Source organism: Epargyreus clarus, unplaced genomic scaffold (assembly GCF_041222505.1).
Source record: "Epargyreus clarus isolate Ecla_fem2 unplaced genomic scaffold, WU_Ecla_fem_2.2 ptg000019l, whole genome shotgun sequence".
NCBI lineage: Eukaryota > Metazoa > Arthropoda > Insecta > Lepidoptera > Hesperiidae > Epargyreus > Epargyreus clarus.
The window spans coordinates 5,937,454-5,965,072 of NW_027332227.1; the positions used below are offsets into that span (position 1 = coordinate 5,937,454).

Sequence of the window (27,619 nt, forward strand, 5' to 3'; positions counted from 1 at the left end):
TATCCGGACTTCTTTACAGATATCCATGGCGGCAGTGGTCACTTACCATCAGGTGAACGGCATGTGTTTTCTACTTTTATTTTTATCATCATCATCATAATCATCATCAACCCATTAATTTCCCGCTGCTGGGCGCGGGTCTCCCCTCAGAATGAGAAGGATTAGGCCATAGTCCACTGCGCTGGCCAAGTGCGTATTGGTAGACTTCACATACCTTTTGAAAAAAAAAATTCTCAGGTATGGAGGTTTCCTCACGATGTTTTCTTTCACCGTTTAAGCAAGTGATAATTAATTTCTAATACGCACATAACTTTGAAAAGTCAGAGGTGCGTGCCCGGGGTTGAGCTTCGGAATACTTTTATATTTAACAAAATATAAAGTACTTATCAACCTATATGTAATAATATTTTTCCGTCGAGCCGCCTTACCATATTTGGACCTGTCAGTCACTTTGCCTCTGTGTAGGCTTTTAAGCTCATGGATACGTGTTTTTCTTAATAAAATGAACTTGAAATTTTTGATTACTTCGCCGCTTTATTTGGTTCACGAGTATACCAAAGTAATCATTGCTTTATTTTTTATAATGTAAGTATTCTTTTATTTTCCTCTTAAGATGCAAAGTACTTCGAGAGACATTTATACTACTATAATTCTTTGATAATATACCTACTTACATGTTTAAAAGAATATTTTTTACAATTTTTTCTTTAGTCATTAGTGACTTTTATTTTCAAAATATTTCTTACCTTTTGGCGTTAATAGCGTAAAACTAATACTTATGCCAAGCCCAAATTTTCATAAACTACTCCTATGAAATATTGAAATTCATGAAAATAATAAAGAAATACAATATTTAGGGCGTTTATGCAAAGTTTTATATGTTGAACATTATGTATAGTTATGTATATAAATAAAAATACATTTCACATTCAAAATCTTTTATTCATTGATTTCATTAATATACAAAGTAGACAATTACAATATCGAACTCGTGAGAGCAAAATATCGGAACAAAATGACACATGGCGATATTTTACATTTCATATGGACCTATTTAATTTGAAGTCTAGTCATATTACGAGTAATATAAGTACAAATAGTAGTACTCTAAAATGTGCATAAAATCATCGTTCATAATGACTTATTTACGTTTAAAATAATGTGACGACGCCAAGTTGTTGGAATAAGCGACGCAATAAAAGACATAGCCCAATCTTATACAGTACACCGAGATCGAGAGCTATAAGCTTGAAAGCGCACGGAGCGTTTTTATTTCGCCTCTGCTGTAGACATGGTACAACTTTTTTGTTTCAAAACTTACGAGATCGCAGTTTTGCATGATTCCCTGCAAGTACCAGCGTTAATATCCGCCGTTGTTTGTGGCAATAGGACGGAAGGAGATCAATATATTTTGCACAACGTTGCAAAGAAAACAGCGAAAAGCGTGGAAGAGGAAAAAATGCTCCGTAAGTCTGCCTCCTAGACTGAAGCCTCATCATCAACCCGATACTGACACATTGCTCACACCTTATAATGTGACACTTGACTTTCATTAGTAGACCAAATAAATATAGATCACGTGCAAATATACACAAATAAGCCAATATAATAGATCTCTACTGACTTTTTAATATGAGATCTTATTAAAATATTTATAAAGTAATTACCTATATAAAAAGGATTAAAGAACACAAATCCTTAATAAATTAATCTAATAAGGTGGGAGCACTCAATATACAATATTTATATGCAATATTACATAACAATAATAATTAATTATATTACATTTTATTATTATAAAAATAACTAGAGAACATCACCAAATTTCGACGATATACGGGTACCTTTTTAAGTATTCTTAAAATGTTTAATATAATATTTTCTGCTGCTTCAAATACTGGGGCCATTTTATTTTTTATTGTTTAGTAATTATTTATTAACAACACACATTACTCATATTAAATATTTATTTAAAAAATCCGTGTATGTATAGAACAATATACGGCAGTTGTATTAGATACTATTTAAATATCTTTTAGAGAACTTGGCGTCACGCTGCCGTGTGCCTAACTACGATATCTGAATGTAGATTACTATGAAAAACATAAAATTATAGTTTTTCGTAAGGAGGTATATATTTGATGCTTCTCTAGTATGGTCCGTAATAAGTGTAATATGGTAACACTTTTTAAAAGAAACTTTTTTACACAGACATGAAGTAAAAACCAGCTTAATAAATATTATATTAACAGATACAGGTATGTCGATTATTCAATATATATAAAAAACATTACCGAACATTTTTGTTACTTCTGCTGCATAGAATTTTTTTTGTATTTGTAATTATACTCGTAACGGAAAGTTTCATAATATTCATGAATATAAGCTTTAATAATTGCAAGCTTTCTTACATAATATAAACATCTTGCATATATAATGAAAAGGGACGTTTGTCAAGTAAGCGATAATTAGGTATTCCTTTAAAGGCGATCAAAAATATATACTTAATTGACTCTCTTTTTCAATTATGAACTAATTGCTAAAAACTGTGTGAAAGTCTCACACATTTCTTTAGTATATATAAATATTCTAAATAATATGTCGAAAATATACAATTAATATCAATTTAAACAACGACAACACTCATTTAAATTCTTTATAATAAAATATTGACTTAAAACTGAATTTTAATTCTTACTTAAATCAGTCCAATTATAATCTTACGCCAAATCTGAAATAAATTTTCCGAAACACCATTATCAAACCGTACAAAAATCTTTCAAAATACAACAATACCATATATATAAACATATTTACAGATCAGTCAACTTCAAGACACAAATAGTACAAAGATACATACATTTCTGTCTTCAAAACCATTCGAAAATGTCATCTTTGATTACTCAATCCTTTATCCTGATCCCAATCCTTATTTATGATGTTATCCTTAGACCCTCTCCATCACATCCTGAGATGCATTCATTGCTGCACAGCGCGATGCTTGCGAAACAAACAGACTCCATCTGGAGTGAACAAGACCCTGGGAACTACCTGAAGGAGATCATATGCTGAGGGATGGCCGTTTCTTCCTCACGCTCTTGTTGCTCAAGCCCAGGATCGTGCCGATTACCTGTGTATCAAAAGATAGGTTAGTTGTTTAGGAGTCTAGATATTCATTAACACTATCGTAATCCAAAGACACTTGATTTCTTTGTTGTAGACAAACTTATTCTTCCGGGAGTTTAATTATAACGGTTCCATCTTTAATCCTATCACGAAAACTGCAGAGTATTAGTGTGTTTTTCTATTGTAATAGATAAATAATTATTGCACTAATGTGAAATATTAACCTAGTTACGTCGTATTGTACGTCAAAAATGTTAACAACATAGTTTTATTTATTATATGTTCATAAATTAATATAGTTGACAATTACAATGGCAGACCATTAACACAAGAAAATGGCACTTGGCAATATTTCATGGGTATTTCACAACACTCGTACGATAACTCAACGTAGTTAAAATAGTATTTCAAGAATGTAGATGTAAAATATTCGATACACATCTGTGAAATAAGTATTTTTCACTTCGCGGAAAGCAGAATCCTTAATAGAATTGGAGAATGGCAATGTTTTAGAACAGATGTGTTTACTTTAAAGTAGGCAGCATGCTTTCAAGTAGAGAGCAGCTTTACTTTTCACTAAATAAATTTCGCACGTAACGTATTCTTGCAAGAGAGTTCTCAGCAAGATACTACATTGGATATTGAGGTGTATAATATGTGTGTTATGTACCATAGAAGGGATTAAGCAGCGGACTTGCTCATATGTGATATAGGAGCATATGGGAGCAGCGTCAATCCGACACCTCACGCCGAAGACTAGGATACACTTAGAGCTCGAGTACCTTTATATCTATGTATGTATCTATAATATGTATGTAACGCACCTTAGAGACGGAGTAGGCAGCGAGTTTCCTCCTCGGCGCGGGCAGCAGCAAGGCCAGCGCGCGCGCCTCCCGCAGCAGCGCGTGGAAGGCGAGCGCGGCGCCTGCGCACGACTCCGCCGCCGACACCTCGTAGAACTGACACCCGAAACGAAGCGACAGCTCCTGACCCTCTTCAGCTTTGACCACTCTGCCGTTTACAAATTTAATTTAGACCCATGAACACATGATAAGATATTCGTTTTGAAATACTCGTATTTGTGAACGAATGGATATTTTTGGCCCAACCAAAGTAGCGTGCATACGAGTATAGCTATTACTTGTAAAAGCTGACAATTTTGAAACCTTAATCAAATAAGTAAAATTTTGATGGATTTATAAAAATGACGCATTACAAATACGAGTATTGACTTCAAATATTCAACAAAATTATGATGACAAAACACTGATAAAAGAATAATTGATGTTATTAAATTGCCCCGTTACACTTTTATCATATTACTACTAAAGTTTCGTTACGTTTCAGTCTACAAATGCAATTACTAAAGAAAAAAGTCAATACCTAGCATGTTCCAAGTCCCTCATATTCCCAAGTAAGGTGACGGCGGCACACCCAGGTAGTCTGGTCCTCTCCAGCAGCGCCAACAACTCCGCCGCAGCCAGGAAAGACCGCCGATCACAAACAGAGTACACCACCGCGAATGCGTCGCCCCATCGGAGGTGTTCCGCCAAGCAACCACGTTTCTAAAACATTTGCTAAATTAAGCCTTCGCACTAAACAATGAACTATAAACCGGTTTACGATTAGATATTTACCGCACAGCCACATGTGTCTAAAACTTCGACTTCCGACGTAACGCCATCAAACGCCACCCGATGTTGATACAAGAAATCTGAAATAGAAGGCACTTGTTAGCTTGTTGATAATAAATATGAAGGACACAGAGAATAGAATTATATTGACGTAAACGTTCAATCTTATGTTATGTGTTTCACATTTGTAACACATAATAGTTGTCCGAAAGAAATATATGTAAGTAAATAAAGTATATCGACGTAAACGTTCAATCGTATGTTATGTGTTTCACATTTGTACCACATAATAGCTGACTGAAAGAAATATATGTAAGTAAATAAAGTAATTGAGAACAGTTAGTATGTAAATTACAATAATTTTAGGTTCCATCAGCTCATTTTTTATTTGACATACAAATTTAGCATTTTCGTACTTAAATGTTTTTAAAACACAACCTTCAGTATTTCTACTAGTATAGGTACATACCGATGAAATAAAAATAAATCAAAACATAATAATATCAAAGTACCAATGAAATAATTTTTAGAATTGGATCAGTTTCTGTTCAAGTCCTAGAGATTATAATAATAATTTTTGACTCAGCAACAGTGACATTATATGTTTTTGTAGCCGTGTTGCGAAAACGAATACTAAAGCTATGAGCCCCGTAATAAAATCACCCATTAGTTCTGGCACTTGACCTGGTTCCGATTCGCCGATTGCGAAAAGCATGTGATGTAATGGGAATCAAAATTTTTCACTATCATTTGGGAAGTCAACGGCCGAGATATGCAGGCGCCGGCCTCGGCCAGCCTTGGCTCTGTGTTGCTGGTGCCAATATCGCAAATAAACCGTACGTTGGCACTCGACTTGGCAATACACGAGCCCTATCTAAGGGCTCTTCGGTAATTAATACATTCGCGCAATACTGACAACTTGATATACGAACAATGGCCAAGCAAGGCAAGTTTATCCGTCCAAGTATAGTGTAATCGCTAACTTTATTACCGTACTGTAGTAAAATCAGTCTTTAAGACAGCCCTACAACTGATTAATTACTTGGTGCGATTGTTGAAAACATGTTTTGTCGATATAATTTTATTTATACTCGTATTTTGTAACTCCAAACGATGTTATGTTAACAGTATGAATTTCGGATGAGAAGAAAAGAGGAAAATTTGCAGAAGTAGGAGAGAATATTCTTATAAGAAAGTGAAATTTGTTGCGTATCTTTTTTTTAATGAAGTCGGTTAATAAAAAGAAAGGAATGAAAGGGAGCATTATATTATTTATCATTGAATGCACTTATTAAAAACAATTAGCGTACAATTTAACATGCATATCGTCACACGAAATTGATATCGATAAGCGTATAAATATGTGGGAGATTAGATAAAAAAAGAAGAAAATATATGACTTTAACAATTAATTTTATTAACATAATTAGTTACAAGTTTTTATCTATACACAAGATATATCGAATTGAACAGTAAAGCGATAATGTATAACCATGGCACATTTAAATGCAAATACAGTAATATCACAATTCACAATAATTACATCACAATTATCTTAAAATGAGTAAAATAACACATACCTGACAGTTCAGAGTACCACTGTACCGTGTCCGCACTGGACAGCTTCTGATCTGTCGAGAGCTACACGCCTCCTTTTATAACACGATTCGCGTACCAAATTATTGAAAGCGGGCGGTAGTATAGTTTTTTTTTTAATTATAAGAATATTTCTATTTAATTATTGAATAGTTTAGTATAATATACAAATATGCTCCCACACGGCCATTCTGACGAGCAGCCAAGTGGCTTGCGAATAAAAAAAATATTTAAGAACTACATATGTAAGCTAAAATATATCAATAATCATGATGTATAGTAACAATACTATACCCACTAAAACACAAGGTATATATGTATGGTCAAGTTACATGGGAGCAATTGCCAAATCACATGGCGTACATTCGTGGTTACATGACCGTAATTTCTGAAATCTTATGGTTACAATACACACACAAGGTCAAGTCTCATGACCGTAATTTCTGAAATCTTATGGTTACAATACACACACAAGGTCAAGTCTCATGACCGTAATTTCTGAAATCTTATGGTTACAATACACACACAAGGTCAAGTCTCATGACCGTAATTTCTGAAATCTTATGGTTACAATACACACACAAGGTCAAGTCTCATGACCGTAATTTCTGAAATCTTATGGTTACAATACAAACACAAGGTCAAGTCTCATGACCGTAATTTCTGAAATCTTATGGTTACAATACACACACAAGGTCAAGTCTCATGACCGTAATTTCTGAAATCTTATGGTTACAATACACACACAAGGTCAAGTCTCATGACCGTAATTTCTGAAATCTTATGGTTACAATACAAACACAAGGTCAAGTCAATGGAGCAGGGGTGATTGTCAAACATAAACGCGACCGCTGGCCAGTCGATCACCAATATGTAAGACAATGATTACATTACAAACTTACAAAAAAATATTCTAATAAATTTACTTTTACAAAAACTAATTTAAAGAATCTGTTAACTCACATCCTACCTCGGGAGTAACAATTCTCAAATTATCATGAGAAACATATAACTCATTGCCAGTTTTATAGACTTTCACTTTGTATCTATCATTATTTTTTATTTCAGTAATAACGCATGGACCCTTAAACTTGCTGTCAAGTTTATTGATTGCTCGTGGATTTTTTTTTACTAATACGGTATCACCGACCTTGAAAGGTACTATTTTAGCTTTAGTTTTATCAAAATCAATTTTCCGATTTTTAGCAAGTTCGTCCATCCTGAATTTAGACTCTTGACGGCAAGTATCGAGGTCCAAGCGTTTCACATCATTTATTAAGGCTGCTATGGCGGGAGGCGACCGATCACTACCCATAAGAAGATGGAAAGGAGTATAACCAGTGCTTTTATTAAAAGTACTGTTTACTGCTAATTGTACTTCACCCACAGCATCTTTCCAACTCCTTCCGGATGTATTTTCTACAATTGTAAAGCAGTTTGTCAAAACCTTCATCATTCGCTCAACCTGCCCGTTTGCACGACTTACACCACTTGCTATAAAATGCAACTCTATAGACCATCGCTCACAGAAACTTGAAAATTCTTTACCAGTGTATGAGGCAGCCTGATCACATACAATACGTTTAGGTGTTCCAAAAGTATAAATTAGTTCTTTCAAACAGTTAACAGCCGCTGAGGAAGTTAAATTATTAACAGGTTTCAAAAATACATACTTGGTAAATGCGTCTATAAAAACAACGGCATATTGTTTAGTAGGCTTTTGCCCACTTAATTTACCAGTTGTGTCCATGTGAACTGTATGAAATGGGGTGGGAGGTTTTTCTATAGGATGTAACGTCACCTGTCGTGCTCCTGATTGACTTTTGTTGATTTTACAAGTTAGGCAATTTTCAACAAATTTACGAGTACTTCTGGACATATTAGGAAACCAAAACCGCTCTCTAATTTTCTCAAGGGTCTTTTCCCAACCGAAATGTTTAAGAGTATCATGATAAATTTGTATTATGTGCCATTGATAACTTTTCGGAACAAAGAGGAGTTTCTTAATTTTGTTATTAATAGAAATTATTCGATACAATAGGCCATTTTCTAGTGTGTAACTGGAACCTACATCTTTATCTATACTACCTTCGCGAATAGATTGGACAATGTTTTTAGTTTCTTGATCATTATTTTGTTCTACTTCTAACCAATCACTATAGTTTTTAACGTTATTTACATTAACAGCGGTCGGATTGCGGCTTAAGTAGTCTACGTGTGGTATACGTTCACCCTTACGATACTCTATTGTGAAATCAAAAGATTGCAAATATGCCCACCATCTATGTACTCTGGGGAGTAATTCTTTCTTATTTCGCGATGCTTTTAAGGAATTACAATCGGTAACGACTGTGAATGGCCTACCAAGCAAGTAATGGCGAAAATGTTTAATAGATCTAACGACAGCGAGTGTTTCCAACTCATATGAGTGGTAACGACTCTCTGTATCAGTGGTGCGCATACTAAAGTATTCTACTACTTTAATTTTTGAATCATGTTTTTGAAAAAGAATACCTCCTAGGCCAGCCGAACTGGCATCGGTATGAAGTTCGACAGGTTTAGAGGGATCGAATAAAGTGAGAACAGGTTCTGAAGAAAGATATTCAAGAATTTTAAGTCTAGCAGCTTCGTGTTCGGAGGTCCAGTTCCACTTAACATTACTTCGAGTAAGATTATATAAAGGAATCATTATAAGCGCGAACTTTGGGATAAACTTTCGAAAATAACTCGCTAATCCGCAAAACTGACGAACGTGTTTGACGGTTGTCGGGGTTGGAGCACTTAACAGAGCATGAACTTTACCCTTACTCGGCCTTACTTGTCCGTTGGAGACAATTCTTCCCAAATAATCAATTTCAGTCTGAAGAAATTTACATTTATTAAAATTAAGCGAAAACCCCGCTTCTTTTAAGGCATTTAAAACTTTTTTTAAACTCTCAATACCTTGATCAACTGTTTCTGAGTAAATGACTACATCATCAATATAAATTAAAACAAAATCGTCAATAAATTCTTTAAGTGCTGTGTTGATGGCCCTTTGGAAAACAGATGGTGCATTACAAAGCCCAAATGGCATACGTAAAAACTCGAATTGCCCGTCAGGAGTGACAAAGGCGGTTTTTTCTATGGAATCATGAGCTACAGGTATCTGATGGAATCCTGCTGCCATGTCTAGGACTGTGAAATACTTAGCTCCAGATAACCTACTAATATGGTCATCTATAATGGGGAGTGGAAAATGGTCACGTACGGTATTGCTATTTAGTTCCCTATAGTCGACGCATAGTCTGTCACCACCATCCTTTTTTCGAACTAATAATATAGGACTTGCAAATGGGGAATTACTGTCACGTATAATACCATTATCTTTTAGGTCTTTTATTATATTTTTAACATGTTCGCGTTCGGCTGATGCTAATCGATAAGGTCGTCTTTGAATTATTTTATCTGGATTTTTCAAACGTATAGTTAATTCACCAGTCGTTATTTGTGAAACTGCATTACCGGATGTGAATAGGTCAGAATGAGATCCCAATAAAGTTTGTAATTGAATTTTGTGGTTCAAACTTATATCAGGATTCACATTCATTAAGTCTACGTCAAATTTCACTTTAACACAATTAACATCATATGAGTCGCGATAAATTTTTACACTATTATTTGAAAAGGTCACTTGAACTCCGGGTATATCGAAAAGATTTTGACCAAGTAATATGTCATACTGTATGTACCTATCAGGAACTAAAATAAAATCTAATTCAATATTAAGGCCATCAACACATACCATACATAATTTTTTTCGTGAAGTAGTAAAAGTATTATCTCCAATACCCCGTAAAATTGAAGTTTCGTAAGTGATTCTACCTTTGGTCGAGTCCCCAATACTCTCGCGCATAAGTGAACATTCCGCACCGCTGTCTATAAGACAAGAATATTCCCGATTTTCAATTTGAATACTGTGTACGTTTTTATTACCTAATACTAAGCTGTTTACATTCGAATTTTTAGGTTGCTTATCTATCCGTTGAAAACAATTTTCGAAAGTATGTCCCTTCCTATTGCAAAATGTACATATTATTACTTTAGGGGGCTTTACTTCGAAAGGTTTTATATTTATATTACTGCTAATAGGAGCCGATCTTTTTTTAAACCCGCGATCACTATTGGGACCTGAACGACACTCCTTTTGTTCATGACCTAATTTATGACATTTATGACATCGTCTAATATTGGAGGTAGAAATGTTTTTAGGATGCTTAGGTGGGATATGATAAATGTACTCACTACCAGGTCTCTTACGCTTATACGAGTTTAAACTTTGAATTAACTGAGGTAAAGTATTTGGTGTAAGCCGTAACAAATCGGAGCGAATACGAAAATCAATCATACCTGAAATAACCGCTTCGACAAGGCGCCGCTCAGTCGCCTCCACACCAATAGCTTTTTTCGCCAGTTCCCATTTCCGCGTCGCGTACTCAGTCAGGTTGATGGCACGCTCGCTCGTGTATTCTATGAAGAGGGTCAGATCGTCGTAGAAGCGGGTTTCATCTGAAAATGTTTCAATGATACCAGTCTTAAGTTCTGTCCAGCTAGTTAAATTAGAGTAATTACGACGGGCCCATTCAGCGGCACGTCCACGTAGGTTTTTTCGAGTTATATTTAAAAGTTCTCGGTTAGTAAGATCATATTCAGCCTGCAGTTCCTCGATGTTACGGCACCAAACTTGTATAGTGTCGGTCCGATCATCGGGATCAAAGGTCGGGACATAAATATGCTCTAGACTGCGCGTTCGGGGGGTAGGTCGCACATTTGATGAATTTAATGTTTGCGCGGTTGTATGGATTAACTGCGACATCATTTCTTGCATCACATTTTTCATTAGATCAATAGGTACGAAATCTACTGTCCTTGGATTGCGGGTGTCATCGGTCGCCGTTGAACAGCCGGGAACAGCATCGCCAGCAGATGGCGATGCAGTATTTCTTCTGTTACCGTCTGCGCAACGGTACGTAGATGCCCGTGACGTCCTTCGTCTTAAGATTGGAGATTGATGTACAGCGACCCTCGATTCTTGAAATTCGCTTGCAGCCTCTGACGGTCCATGTGCACCAGCAACCCTTGATTCTTGAAGCTCGTCTGCAACCTCCGACGTTCCATGAGGCTGCTCACTCTCAGTTGCGGTAGTTTTTCCCGAATTCATCCTGAAATCAAATATTCATGGGCGTAGTTTCTGTTATTACTGGCGTTGAGATCCATATCCCACTTCTGATGTGGGAGATTAGATAAAAAAAGAAGAAAATATATGACTTTAACAATTAATTTTATTAACATAATTAGTTACAAGTTTTTATCTATACACAAGATATATCGAATTGAACAGTAAAGCGATAATGTATAACCATGGCACATTTAAATGCAAATACAGTAATATCACAATTCACAATAATTACATCACAATTATCTTAAAATGAGTAAAATAACACATACCTGACAGTTCAGAGTACCACTGTACCGTGTCCGCACTGGACAGCTTCTGATCTGTCGAGAGCTACACGCCTCCTTTTATAACACGATTCGCGTACCAAATTATTGAAAGCGGGCGGTAGTATAGTTTTTTTTTTAATTATAAGAATATTTCTATTTAATTATTGAATAGTTTAGTATAATATACAAATATGCTCCCACAAATATTATTATTTTATTGTCATTAATGTAATAATATTTGAAATCACAACAAAGTTACAGCGAGCAAAGTTAAAGTAAACAAGGCAACAATTTTTATTGATAGTAGTAATCTACTTACCACCCGTAGAACTGTACTCGCCGATGTATCTCTTCGTTAGATAACGGACAACCACGGCTGTAACAAGGAGAAGAACAGTTAACATACATAGTATAGGAAACGCACCGCTTTATAGGTTAGGTTGTGAAGACGTTAAAATGTATCTAAGCGAATTGTAATACACCTTAGAAGAAAAGTAATCAGTCAACAAAGACACGAATTCGATAAGAGACATTAAAGATTTAAAAAATATATTAAGTAAAATTATCATAGGTATAAATAATTTAAAAGTCAAATAATATCCTAAATTGCCTATGTGTATTGTAAAAATAAATCATGATTTGGAAGCTCAATATACTAGTATTTTACAGATTACCAAAATATAAAAAAAACAATAATATTCGATTTCTGTGCCGTATAAGTGCCCCAATATTTTTAAACCAATTTTAATGGTAAAAGTTATAGAAATTGGCGTAAACTACTTATTTCAAAACAACTCATTGTCGAGAATCCTTCATAGAGATAGAACTGTGGATATAATCAGAATCGTAAGCTGAGGCGAAACAAAATATAATCTCATAGAAAGTGTGGTCCTGATTACCTCCACGCCTCACACAATCTCACTCGATAAAACATATAGCAAATGAAATGCAAAGTTGCAACACAGTGAAAGCAGCAATTAGCGACTAATCGGTGCGAGGTGTTACAAAAGTTGTATTCCTGAATAAATTTATAACTACAAGCTTCAATTAGAGGGAAAGCAAACAAAGGGCCTCTGTATTAACTAATGGTTAAATTGCCGACAAATATCCAATCAAATAAACCACGTAATAAACGCTATCACAAAGATTACAAATTGCATTTTAACTTTCAACGGTTTTCATTTCTACCGCGTGCTAGCATAACTATAACTTTTGTTAAAGAGTTTCCCAATTTCCATTGTCGTAGGTGTTAAATTTGTAGCTATTTTTTACAAATACTTGAGTTGACAACAAATATCTAGTTGTTGAAATTCATCCACGAAATAAGCTTCGCCTATTTGAATATTTTTTTCTCGTATTCTCGTCATCTTGTCACAGAATTGTTATGGAGGATCTGGACGTCTTGACTCCCCTTATACAGCGATAACCACATGTACATCATTGAAATTCTATTTAACAGTGTCTACAATCGTGTCTACAATCGTTTCGTGGCTATACAGCCACGAAACGTGTTCAATGTCTCGTGACCTTGAACAGCTTAGACACTTGGATATTCCAATTAGCTCATCTCTAACGAGACTCGGCTCATTGTGACGATTGACGAATGTCTTTTATATTTTTTCCCCTTCAACTCATATTTCGGTTTAACAAAAAATAACTAATAATTATAAACATTTTTAAATGGCCAAAGAATGTTAAACATTTTGACCTGTCTGTATGAGTTCCTATAAATTGGAGAGGTTAATAGCCGTGGTCGGTTTATATTTACACCAAATGTTTAATATTATCTTTAAGTAAACTATTATTTTGTTTATTTGTAAAAGAGAAAAAATAAACACTGTTTTCATTAACGTAATGTTTAAAGTTTAATTGATAACCATTCTACCTAGATTTTTACCTACCACAGATCAAAATTTGGAATTTCTTAATAAGACGAAACTATAATCTTTCGATATTTATGCCAAAACGTTGAATAGTTTGATTATTATTAAGAGGTGTAAGTGTTTTGCAGGTAATTAAAATAGAATCATTAAAATAAACTCTACTGGTAGGTTGTAGTAACATGTCACACGATTTTATGAATCCTTGCGAAATTACATTAATTTTCAAAACGGGTTACGATGTGCAATACATATCTGACATTAACTTAGAAAATGAGATCCTCGATATTTCTGGCCGATTTCTAGAAATGAGATATCCCTTCTGAGAAATATGGTGGAATATAAAACAGGATAGTTTCCGAGATGATATCTTTACGTCGCATCTCATCAGCTATGCCCATTTTATGGACTCTCTTGCACATGAAATGTGCGAGCTCGTGACAAACCGATAAACATGTCATTTTATCTTTATACCGATGTATCTGGTTTACGACGCCTCCTGTATTTTTTATTGTCTGCGAAGTGGTAAATGGACACGCAATCTATATTACTGCTAATAGCAACCGACTGTACTTTATTATCTTTCTTTTATGAAATTGAAGCCGCAAATAAGCGTGCAGTCTAACTGATGCCAAAGTTATTATTGCCTACTATTTTTTAATATTGCTTGAATTCCCATTGCTTGCAGGAAGCTAATTTGATAATAGATAATATAATCAAACAAAAAACAGTTATAGCAAACGTCGTTGTCAATCAAAATCTTTGGCTGAAAAGGCATTGTCGGAGCGGTTCACAGGCATTGATTGTTCAGTTTATTTAAAAGGTTTATAAATCAAGCATGCTATTTCAAAATTTTATTGTTACTATTAAGTGTAGTCACTACTATTTGGTATTGTATTTCGTTTTTATATTTTATTCTTATGCGGTCACCTCCGCGAAACAATAGACCATGAAAAGGCGAACCACCTCAGCTATTCACCGTGATATATTACTGTGTCAAAAACATGTCCCTTATCAATATATGCAAAGTAAACGTCAACTCGAACAGACCAACCAATTAAATTAATAAGTACTTTCACTGCGATACTGATAACGGTGTGTTCAAGGTGATCCACAGGGAAATGTTTGGCGACGAATAATACTTTGACACATAAAACTGGGCTTACCAATGTTGTAACAAGGAGAAATCACATACCGTCTGCGAATTCTTCTTATTTGAATAACAATCAAATTCTAGATTGAAACAATATTTGACTACGGAACAGACATATTGACATTATAAAGCAAATGTTATTGTCACGGTTCGTCAAATTAGTTATTTACTTTCGAAGGCTCATCAGAAATTCTTGTACCTACGATTAGCGTGAACTGGGTGAAAGTATGTATGAACATCTCATGACCGTGATAAAGATACAAGCTCAGAGTGCAGCGGGAATCTCGAATTAGCTTAGGGGCATCAATTATTTGTATGAGACATTTAGAAACCGAGGAGGTCATGACAAATTTTAGCCAATGTCATATATTGGAGAGAGGGGGTTCTTGGCAAATATAAAATATTTTTCCGTCAAAAAAAAGAATTAAATTAAGTAAAATATGTTTGTTGATGAAAATATAGCATATTCAACACATTAATATGAAGACGAATTTCATGTGACATTAGAACAGCAGACAGCGGTTCGAGACAAATCTGAAGACATCTCACCAAGGGGAGAGATATCTTAATTTAATCCGTAATTTATAGACGCCTTGGTTCGCGTGACACTGAAACCGTCGAAATGGTTCATCAAATTATTTCGCAAAACTAACTGGTATAGCGTAACGAGCTCTAACGGGACTCGGGAAACAAGGGAACTCAGACGTGTTTGCTGAACGAGTACGGTAGCAGAAGCTAAATGTTAATTAAGAGCATCGCTCGAGGTGATCGGAGACACGATCCCGGCTGTCAGCCTCTCCACGCTACGCCACGGTAATTGGATGGCGGCGTTTATTCAAATTTTTAGAGTTCCGTATGTTACTTTCATGTATTAAAGGATGAATTGCTGGTCATTTTTCGCTGCAACTATTTCTTGGGCGATTTTAGACGCAATTGCTTAGTGCAATGTACGAAAGGTTACAAAAATTTAAAATAAATTAGATTTATTTGCTTTTGGGATTGAAGTTAGCCATAACGGTAATAACATTCGCAGTTTATTCGAAATTATTTTCTAACATTTGAACAATTAATTAAGAATAAAAACTCACATAAAACTCACATAAAACATAGGTAGATAAAAACATCCATAAATCCAGTTTAACAATTACCCGTTGTCGTTAAAAACTTATCAATAAAAATTAAAAACAAAAAAAATCAACTTGAATTGTATCACGGATCACTTGTGACCAAGTTTTGTTACTGTATAAGGTTTTTTCATTACAGTTCCACAGTTCCTTAAACCAGCTTAATTGACCGCTATTTGCTCGACTCCGAATCCAATTATGCGACTTTTTCCTTTTTAGGTCTTATAAAAAAGGACATCGCTTGCTTTCTCTCACTTACCGACAGCCATGTGACATGCTAATTTGAATCTTTAGCCGTTAAAAGTTTTGACAGGTGATATGTTCTCAAACAATGATGTTTGCCACACATGACCCAGAAGTCTAAAAAACCGATAGCTCATTTATATGAAACATGTTAATATTAAAGGCGTTTATAAACTTTTTATTTCAAACAAATCACTAGCTTCCACGAAGTGTTAAGTAGGTAGTTCATATTTGAAATTATCTAATCTAATAACTACAAATTGGGCTAATTGCTGAGTCTGTCATGTTATCTTCGGTTTTTAAAATGATAAACGGTTCGCATTTGAGTATATTTTTTATGTAAATCAATCAATATATGACAAGATAAATGTTCTCAAATCGACGGTAGAATATTTCTAGAAATAAAAAGTAAATATTCTGCTTCATTCAGTGTAGTTTCGTTTTGGATTTAAATACTGTAGGTACCCATAAATAACACTTTCTTTAACCTAAATCAAACATATTTCTTGTAGTAATTTGAATGAATTATTATGTGTATGTATCTTTTATGATTACTGTGTATGTGTTTTTTCGACATTTGATTTTGTTGTCCGAAAGTGTCAGGCATCAAATATCGGAATTTGATTGTTGAAAGTGATAATTATTTTCGCCTTATAACAATATTATTGAGTAATTATGTTTTATAGGTTCCTAAAAGTGAAGTGAAAAAGTAATAATACCTTTAATTTTTTTTAATTACTATTGTTTTTTTTTACATACAGACATTTATTATTTTCACCAATTTCAATATTAAATAGGTACAAAGTTACATACAACATAGTTGGTGAACATAATTTACTTTTAATATTACTAGAACGATACGCTAATATTTTGATACTCCATCATCAACTACCTGCTTTGTTTATCCCGTTTCAAACAGGCAGTAAATTGGGCCACGTAATATACATGACATAAACGTGTAGAATGCGCTTCGGGATCGTAGATCGAGAGCGTCTAAATGCCAACTGCAACGTATTTATAGTGGCAGTCCAGCCGAGCCGCATGCCACGCGACTCTGAGTCACCCGGTCAACCGTCTGCAGGGACCGCCTCGCTCTTCGCTTATTATGTGGCGGATCGGCGATTTTTTAACACGCTTTTATTAGCTTGGGTTGTATGTATGTATGTAACGGAATCTTTGAACCCGATTACTTTGAACGTTCAGTTTAATTTAAAATTTTGAAGAATTCACAAGACAATACACGATTTTCATAATTACAAAATTCATCAATTTAGGAACAGTAAATAGTATAATTGTGGAAAAAGTGTGGGGCGCTTTTCGAACCTGATAAATGGAGTACCCCACGCTTTTTTCACAATTATATTATAATGATTTTATCAAAAAAGCGTGTTTTTTTTAGTTTTTTGAACTATATTTTTCATTACAATCAGTAATATTTTTATGTCGATTACTTAAGTTGAAAAAAAAATTGGAACTATATATGAGATTATAAGTAGAGCAGAATCCGAGGTACGAATCCCAGGTACAAAACCTTGATTTTTCAAAGTTAGAAATAAATTATCATTTGCTTTAATCAAGAAAAATATCACGCGGTAACCTTTATACCTGAGATTAAAAATAAATGTTTTAAAGGTATGTGAAGTCTACCAATTCATAATCGACCAGTGCGATGGACTATGACTATTTAACCCTCACTTTGGGAGGAGCCCATGCCCAGCTTGATGACCAACGGTTTGATATCGGCGGTCCAGCCGAGCCGCATGCCACGCAGCTCTGAGTCACCCGGTCAACCGTCTGCCGGGACCGCCTCGCTCTTCGCTTATTATGTAGCGGACCGACGAATTCATTGATATTTCTAAAAAAATATACAGTGAGAGTTGCGGTACAAAAAGTCGGGATTATAGTCCGATGACTACAAGAAAAAAGAATGTACTAGCAATGGTGGTTAACTTGCCGTTTGAATAGTTTTGAATTTCGGCATGCACTTTTGGTTTTTCAAAGCTATGATCGCATTACAAATTAACGATTACATGCTAAAACGGTGAGGAAAAGCGAGGGAACCACGAGACGAACACTCTCCTAAAAAGTATTTAGTATAGTACTTAGTCCAAATAAGAACCCAAATTCAATTTACTATGCTATGAGTCATCCGTTTATCGGGACCGCCTGTAATTTGCGAGCCTCCGACTCTACTATCCCCATCAACTTTAAACGCTTAATAAAAAGTGAATATTATTTTCTCTATATGGGATGGATCTAACTTTGGAATTGATTCGTCATATTAATTATTTACCATGATTTTCGTTCAAAGATCTTTCTTTAAAACGTAAAGTCACACGAAAAAACGACTGAACATATACTTATCTTATTTGGTTTTATGACTATCGACATACATTTATTCATAGTAAATTAATCATTCAACATTATATAAATTCTTTGCCGATAAATAACAATCACTCTGAAAGGAAACAATCTTCACAAACTTCAAAATACGTCTTATATTCAACTTATTTGAAGTTAATATGTTACCAAATATCTAGAAATAAATACTTTTGCTACACAAGTTACAACAGTGAGTCACCGTGTCATGTGTCTCCATTAAATTGATAAACTAACTCGATTAGCAATGTCCAGTCTATTTCTAATAGTTTATAACACTAAACCTATAGTCACGGAATCTATTTAGCAAGTTTACTTACGTCTATAGATATTCTAAAGGATTTAATAATATACTTTCAAATAACGTAATAAATAATGACAATTACTCCCTAGCACCATTAATAGTACTTTGACTCGTAGCGTTTTAGCAATCAGGAATTTACATTTAAAAAATATACTTAGTCTATCTTTAACTACAATACATTTAGGCCTGTGCAGTTGTGCACTGAGCGTTTTTATATAGGACACAGAATAGCTTGTTTTATTTCAAAATATCTAAGTAAATACTATCTTTTATCCTACATTTTCTTGGGTATTATTCAAAATAAAAATAAACAACTATTATGTATTTACGAGCGGTAGCGGAATAAAACGCTCTATGAAGTCTGTAACTTAAAGTTTCAGTATAATAATCGAAAAACAGCTTGTCTAGACGAAGATATGGAAGGTCGTTTCAACTATAATCTACTCGCATATTATCCTAATTCCTATGGCAATGGCCACATTGTGTGTACATTCGGTTATTACCCCGAATACGTTGTTTACAAGCCAAGAGATATAACCGCAGGCGTGGGCAGAGTAAGTGCTTCAAAGATAACTGCTTAATCACATAATCAAGAGCCAGTCGCCGTGATTGATTGTTTGGTTACGTAATAGTATAATGAAACGTAATTTACTTGATTCTGTTCCGTGGACTTAGCTTTTATCTCGTATTGCTAAACGCGAAAATCGGAGTTGCTGCAACCAGTTTGCTCAACCAAAATGCTTATAGTGATGAACTTTTGACTTTAATTGCTTCATTACTGTTTTATAATGTGAGGAAATATTTAAACAATTCGCCTTTATCGCTCGATAGTCATTAACAAATGTATTTAGTAAATACAGAAGCATTTTAGGCATTTGACACGTTTTACAGATATGTTATTTTTGAGTAGATATTTACGAAATTTATACATTCATAAAATTTCATTAAGAAACTTTACATAATGTGAAGTACAACGTTGTTGCTATTGACTCATTCAATGATAAGCATCAAATACAATTGCAGCCAGAAACGGATATTGGAAGTAAGTATTTAAATAAAATTGTACACTATTAAAAATAACATTTTTTTCAAATCATAAGCCTACAATTAATTCGTGATTACTATCATCAATCTTAACCAATTTATCCATAAAATAAATTTGACAATAATTGCCTAGAAAATGACAAATGTTGAATTTTAGGCAAAAAATTCTTAAGATTGATGACTAACGGCGTAAATCCATAAGCCACAGCCAAAGAAACTCATAAATCAACAAACAGCCTCTTGATAAATGCGATCCAGTAATCGTTACTCAATACGACATCCGCCAAATCATCTTACCTAATCTATCTTAATTGTTATGTTAATCTCTCGAGTATTTCCCAAAAGACATCCGCTAAACGATAAATCAATTTCTCTCTTAGCTTTCGCCAACTTATTGTTTATACTTTCTACTGCATGTCAACATTTATATGAATAGTAGCATTTCACAGATTAAGTAACGGTTTTTAAACTCATATTATAATCTGTCAACGCTTTTATGAGATATATTATCTGTTGGCATGTTTAGAGTGAGTTCATCAGTTCATTGACTTTGTGGAATCGTATTGTTGTCTATTATTTCTGTAGCTTATTCACGATTTTATACTGACGAGGTTTTTGGACGATTTAAGGTTTAATTCTACTAGTACTTCGTTAGTTGGTTAGTGTTCGTATTTTTCGTCGTCATTTAGCTATGGATCTCTTTTGTGAGAGATTTGAAAAGTATCCCTTGATACTTCTCAATGAAATCTCTTGCTCTTTCAAGAGATATGAGTTGGTTTTTACATCTTTTAACAGCCGTCAAATGGTTTCTTGATAATATATTTCACCGTTAATGCATGTTACATTCAATTTCTAACACGCATAAAATTTGGAACATAATGGAATTTTGGAAATGTTTAGTGTGTTTCATTTTATAATGCATTGAGTTCTTTCGTTTCACAATTCTCAGTTTTAAATTTCCGTGCCATTGAGAAACGTATCTTTATCTATGCCTTTAAGTAATTTTTACATTGCTGTGAAATCTGTATAATTCTCGTTCTTACTATTTCGAAATAATTGGGTAATTATCACAATTTCCAATTAATTGAACTGGCTTACTATCTCGAAGTCGTATTATGGGATAAGTGAGTCAGCTGACACTATCTAGTGCTCCAATTCTATTACTGGTACGCAGCTGGGAACTCCCTTTAATAGATGAATGATACATGAATATTAGCCTAGTTTAAATAAATTCATTTAAATGTACACTTTTCAACCTTTACGAGCCCTCTAAAAATAAAACGCTGGTTACTACAAGTTTTAGATTTTTTTCTCAGTTTCTTATGTATTGCCTTTTGGTCACACAAAATTTCGTCGTTTTCTAGAAAATAGGTTCATTTAATAATTCGGTGCTTGACTCCATTCGGACACTATCTAAAAGAGTTGGAGCATAAGGTATGAATTAATTATTATTAGATATATGATGAATTACAAACAATACTACCAATATTAATATAAATAAGACGAAATGAATCATCTCCTAACCTTATTGGCATTCGTTTCCTTATATCAATAAAAGATTATTTATTTAACTACTGCCTGACTACATAGTCAGCAATTGTGGGTGTTTTAATATAAACAAACATTATTAAAACAGTAATTTACGTAGGCGGATTTGTTTACACTGTATTATTTAAGAATGTCAGTCGTAAACGTATAAATAGAACATTGGCGAAGATTAAACTAATTATATCTATACAAATAAATAATTTTGATGTGTCCGTTTGTAATATCAAAATAAGCTTTTCACTTAATGTCCGTGAAAGAATATTACTCACTAATAACAAAAAAATATGAAAATTTTGTCTGTCTGTCTGTGTGTTTGTTCCGGCTACGATCTTCGAGACGGCTGAACGGGACTTTCCTGGCAGTTGGCTGTTTATATTGAATATTAGCATGTAATATAAGAATAGTAAATATAAAAAGATAACATTAAATTAGAATAGAGCTGGTATACTTAGTTCCATCGGGAAACTACCTCGTATTTCTGGCATGAAGCAATTCTTCCGTTCCAGTGAGTGAGTGGGGAAAAGTGTGGATACCGGCTGACTTTCATCTGAGGCGACAATCTCGGTTTACAGGCGTAACAACACAGTAACTGATCAGTTTCAGTTGGAACCGGTACTCTAAATGGAGTTAGTTCCAAATGTCCATGGGAAGCAGTGATCACTAGGCGAACTGCTTAATTTGTCTCTTTCATCTTATGATAAGTATATCTGAATCCGCTTCACGTATTTCTATTGTTATTATTAGTAATGTGTTTTCCCCAGATCCATTTATTGCCGAAACCTACGCGTTTGGTATCAAATGTCTAGAAGTCATACTCGATATCGTTTTGACCAACGTTATCAGAAATGATATCTGTTTAGCCCACCTAAATTCCTTTGAAGTTTCTAGGTAATCTATACAACTCTGTTTACCTACCCCATTTATTGTGCCAAATTCGGTTACTAGATATTTCATGTCAGACAAATATCAAATCTTTGGTTAAAATATTTTAGGTAGATAAATAATGTTCAAGCCGTAATAGCTAAGTATTTTGAAATTCGATCTTTCATTTTCAGGGTCCAAGGTTCGAAGCCAAGCTAATATTTAGGTGAAAAATGAATATTACGAATTAATTGTCATGTGTAACGGTGAAGAAAATAACGTGAGGAAACCCGCACTTCTGAGATCTTTAAAAAAAATCAAAGGTGTGCGAATTTTGCACTTGGCCAGTGTGGTGAACTATGGGCCAAGTTCCTCTCACTCTGATACGACCCGAACACAGAAGTGGTACAATAATGAATACGACGGGTAATGACATTTAGAATTTTTTGTTACTTATATTTTGAAATATACCAATGAATGTACTAAACCGATCTACTTCTTGTCAATAACCTGAGCTTTATTATTAAAAAGTGAATGGGCGACCTCAAACTTTCGTTAACCTACAATCGTGCAAGTACAGTAACACACTAAGGCGTAGATAAAACATCTCTGTTCCACATTATTGCGTAGTAATCGTATATTATTACGCGTATTATTATGATAAGAGAGACTATGCGTCATTTCACATTAATTCAATTAATTGGTTTATTCCATTTAACGACAATAATATTTGATTATGGATTATAGACGGATGGAAATAATTACCAAGTAATTGAATTATTGATTAGAAATTATTAAGCATCAATATTCTTATGCAATAAACTTTAATAATTACACAGTATTTCTGAAAAGACAATATCCATACGAGGTTGTATTTCTAGGTTCACATATTATATTAATTTAATAAATTGACTTCAACGTAAACTATTTCCTGTCTCTTTTTATTTTCGATACATGTTTCCCTATTGCAAATAAAAGATATATTCAACCAAACATAGTAGGTACCTCCTAAAGTCGGTAAAAAACAAGCTTGAGATCGTCGACCTTCGTCTATGGGAGAACACTTGAAACCAAAGGTTCATTATACCTTTACATTGCTTCACAGTACCTAGAAAATTATTGTCACTATACGTGAGTAAAATAGGTACTTTCGCGTAACCATTAAAAAGTTAATGGGTTGAAATTTTACAGTTTTATGTTGAACATAAAACTCCGTAGATTTCATTGTGCTGAGTCAACGATCTATGTTGAGATAGCGTGAAGATTTACGTTATAGATAGCGTATGACGGTTATCGTAAGCTTACACTGAAATATTCGCATTATGCCGGTGTTAAAAGACAACAATACAGGCGTATTCCCAATTTTTACGATGACTCATGAACCCGGTTCTCGGGAGAATTCGCAAACTTTAAAAATGAATATGAATAAGTATTTAGTGAATTTGTCACAAAAAATAACTACTTACTAATTCTCTGTCAATATTATTTCAGAATGATATGATTATTTTTTAACATTTTTTTTATTTCGTGGTTTATCTATGAGACCATGTTATAAACGATATCTTGCGTTTGTTTTACTTCATTCTTTACTTGTATTACATACAATCTTGACTAATATTATAAATGCAAAAGTGAGTTTGTTTGCGTGCTACCAAATGGAATGTCATGTAATTTTGTATACACGTTTTCTGGGGTCCAGAAAAGCATATACGAGTAGAGTACTTTTATACCGAAATACAGTACCGTTCCCGAGAGACAGATAAAAACAAGTAGGTATTGTCATTAACCTCTAACTGCGAGCGAAGTCGCGGATAAAAGGCAGTAAACTATAAACAACTAAAGATAGCCAAAGTGAAGCTCCGCACACGTAACAATACGTGGTAATACGATCGAATACGAGTACATATTCTTATATCATTACCGCGTGAAGCCTCACAATAACGAATTACGAGAACTGCAAGCCCGTGCCAGGGACAAAGGGAATTAAAGTTATCGGATTACTGTCTCAAATTACGGTATATAGGTGTTTATTTTAGTACTTATAGGTTCCGACAGTTCCTAACAGGTAGTTAAAAAGAATATATTTTGCTTTTAAATGCCCTAAAATGGAATAATTAATTATAAAAAACCGACTCTACGCTTACAACTTAATAGTTTTAAATATCGGACTCCACAAAGAGGTGACTTTAAAACCAGCTCAAATCTAGAATAATAAGTACCAATTGTTTTGTTGGAACTCTCTAAGACCATTTAGACTAATCGTTCCTTGGAAAGGTATTAGCTAAATATTTAATGGGTTAATCCTAAAATCCTTGACATTGATCTCAAATTTTGAGTAATCGGGGCATTTTTATGCTCTCAGATAATACGACACCCCATTATTTGAAAACAACACTTTGTATATAATTATGTTGAAATTATCTCGAAGATTCTTGGACCGAATCTGATAATCAATGTGTCATTGACTTTTCACACTTTTAAAATTGTAAGTGAAATTTAATATTTGAAACATCCATGCCTACATACTCGTAATAATAAATCTATCTACATAAAAAATTATGTCCACATCTTTCTGAGAGTAAAAACGTTTGAGCTTTGTCATAATGGGTCAGTTTTTTCTCGTGAAAACTGATCTAATCTTTCAGAAATAACACATGAAAATAGCACCAAAGATAAATAAACAAAAAATAAATTTATCTTTCACATGTTACTGAAATAAGAATAAAGACAAAACCGGTTTACAACGCATTACCACCCCAAACATTTCAATCAAACTTTTTGCTCGATTGTCTAACAATCACATATTTTCACTTTGTAGTCATTATTGACTTGTCTGAATGCGTGGGTCTATTACGTACTTAGACTATTTTTGTTCAAACAACTCACGTGAGCAAACTGTATATTTTGATTTCAAGAGGTCTGGAGAAGGCTCTTATCAATCAAACACGAGTTAAGTGACCATGACCAACTGTCGCATGCCATGAGGAAAATTTTAACGTTCAACACTGTAGAAATATGTCGTATAAAAACTCAAGTAGGTTTTTTTTGTGATACAATTTATAAATTATAATTATTATGCCCATCTAAACAAGGATCAATCTGTCATTTTATTTTGAACAAACTGTCTTTTAGATACATAATATATTGGAGATTATTATTCTATAATTTTGATATAGTGTTTGTTCGTAAATCAGTGGCATTATTATCGATTGTACTATCATTACTATCGATACAATTGGCAACACCGCAAATATGTATATTTCATAATTGATACTATTAGGTAATATATATAAATAATTACACATAATATACAAAAATTATTAAGCTGACGCACGCTTTAATAAATACTACTTAAAAATTCTTTACTACAGTTAAAAAAACAAAGTCTCAATGTTATCACAATAATCACAGGTTACATTAATATCACCCACGCGTAGGAAGTCACGAGCAAAAACTATGAATTACATAGACCACTTCTCAACGCAATCGACAACTAAATTTGGTATGATTGACTGACAAACATAAAATCTCACTTTCGATGACTTGTTTGGCTATAATTGCGTGGGTTTTATGACAAATTCAAATTATTTCCGTTCCAACGACTTTCATGAACAACTTTATATTGCAACTTGTTTTTAGAAGATCATTAAGTCATATAAGAATGCGATCAGGAACAGGAGTTAGGTGCTGTGATTGCCGAAGAGAATATTTTGTTATTTTTTTTTAATTGCGCTTTATTCTAATATGTAACTCTATCAATGATGAAGATATGAAAATCTCTATGTTAAGAATAATTAGTACTCGTAACAACGCTGTATGAGTAATTGCATAAACATACATATACTTATTGATTGCCTGCAGGTAAAAAAAATGAAAAACATAGAACAGTACTGATAAAATATCTGAAACATACGTAGTAGATGATGACACAAGCCGTGATACATAATGCAATAAAATCTAAAGCGTAGAAAACCAAAGAATGCAATAAACAAACAATGTAATTTAATTGCTCAGAATCATAACATTCAGTATCTTGTTTATATCTCTCATTCCAGAGAATGGAATAGACCGTTAGCGTATTGATACAGTACTAGTTGATATCATGATATGTGACTACCGACTGATAAGAGACATTGCTTTGAACAAAGAACATTCTACAATTAAAAAACATACTTGATATGTTTTGAGTTGATGTGTTGGTAAATTCAGGGTAACAGATATCCATGGCAACGAGGAACCAACAGATGGACTATATTATGGTACTGCTTGCATTACATTAAAAAGTAATATAAGAAATCCAGCTTGGTTGAAGTGTCAAATATCATTATCATAATGCTGTTCAAGCAATAATATAAACAATTGATTGACATAATTCCAAAAGAATGATTGAAATAGAAAAATGAAGAATTGTACATCAGCATTTATATTCCAGCGACCCAATTTGATAAAAAAATGGCATAAATAAGATAATGAAATCGCAAATCTATTGATATTGTAAAAAAATGTAGACAAGGAGTATTTCATGCAGTAAGACATTATCGCTTATAACCTTGACCTTACCGTCAAAACATATTACATTACAAGCTATATAAAATGTTACATATGTTACACCTAAATCGTTAAAAAATAAAAGACTTGAAACATTCAAATAATCATTCCCACCGAGAAGCCTAATAAAAATAATCCTTTACCGTAATTAAATTAACAGTCCTATTAGAAGGAACACGATTAATTACAGGCGTATTAAATTATTAGAGGTAGTTACATTCTCAAATTTCAAATAAATTAGGCAAGTTTTTTAAGACCATTAAGGATAATTGATTCCGACGTAGGCCCGGTGCAGTCGAACAAAAAGAGTGAAATTAGGGATGCTGTTGAGACAAAAAGCCGCCGGTTCGAGGACGACAACAAAAAGGACTATCGCCGGGAAATTGTGAACATTCCATTCTCATTAGGCTTCTCTTCGTAGAAGTATGATTATTTTGAAACTATACTCACCCGACTTGCCGGACCGTGCGCTCCCGAGCACAACAACTCTTATTCGATTAACTGTCATCTTCATAATTCCGAGATCACTGCACAGCTGACAAAAGTCTAAAAAAGTTCGTCCTTATGGATTAGGTCTGATATGTCATCAGCAAAATATTCGTGAATGCGATTGGCGCCAAAACAGCTGTTGTAAGATGGCGAACGCGCGCGCTCTACGCACCTGCTTGCGACCGACTGCAGCGCTCAACCGCCGA

The 27,619-nt window shown here is 34.0% G+C and overlaps 1 protein-coding gene across 1 annotated transcript; it reads right to left on the bottom strand.

Moving 5' to 3' along the window:
- Positions 1–921: 921 nt before the first annotated feature.
- On the bottom strand, positions 922–27,619 carry LOC140750093 (ras-related and estrogen-regulated growth inhibitor-like protein). Its single transcript, XM_073083449.1, has 6 exons — positions 27,375–27,619; positions 12,160–12,216; positions 4,764–4,840; positions 4,510–4,691; positions 3,951–4,137; positions 922–3,130 (listed from the first exon to the last, which is right to left on the bottom strand). Exons 1-6 carry the CDS (start codon positions 27,436–27,438, stop codon positions 3,062–3,064), a joined length of 636 nt encoding a protein of 211 aa, XP_072939550.1. The 5' UTR covers positions 27,439–27,619; the 3' UTR covers positions 922–3,061.

Excerpts from the sequence above, each read along its gene's own strand:
- LOC140750093 (XM_073083449.1), bottom strand. The coding sequence starts at position 27,438 with ATGAAGATGACAGTTAATCGAATAAGAGTTGTTGTGCTCGGGAGCGCA. Across the intron at positions 4,841-12,159 it reads CGAGTACAGTTCTACGGGTG|ATTTCTTGTATCAACATCGG; the intron begins GTAAGTAGATTA and ends CTTCTATTTCAG. Across the intron at positions 3,131-3,950 it reads CTGCCTACTCCGTCTCTAAG|GTAATCGGCACGATCCTGGG; the intron begins GTGCGTTACATA and ends TTTGATACACAG.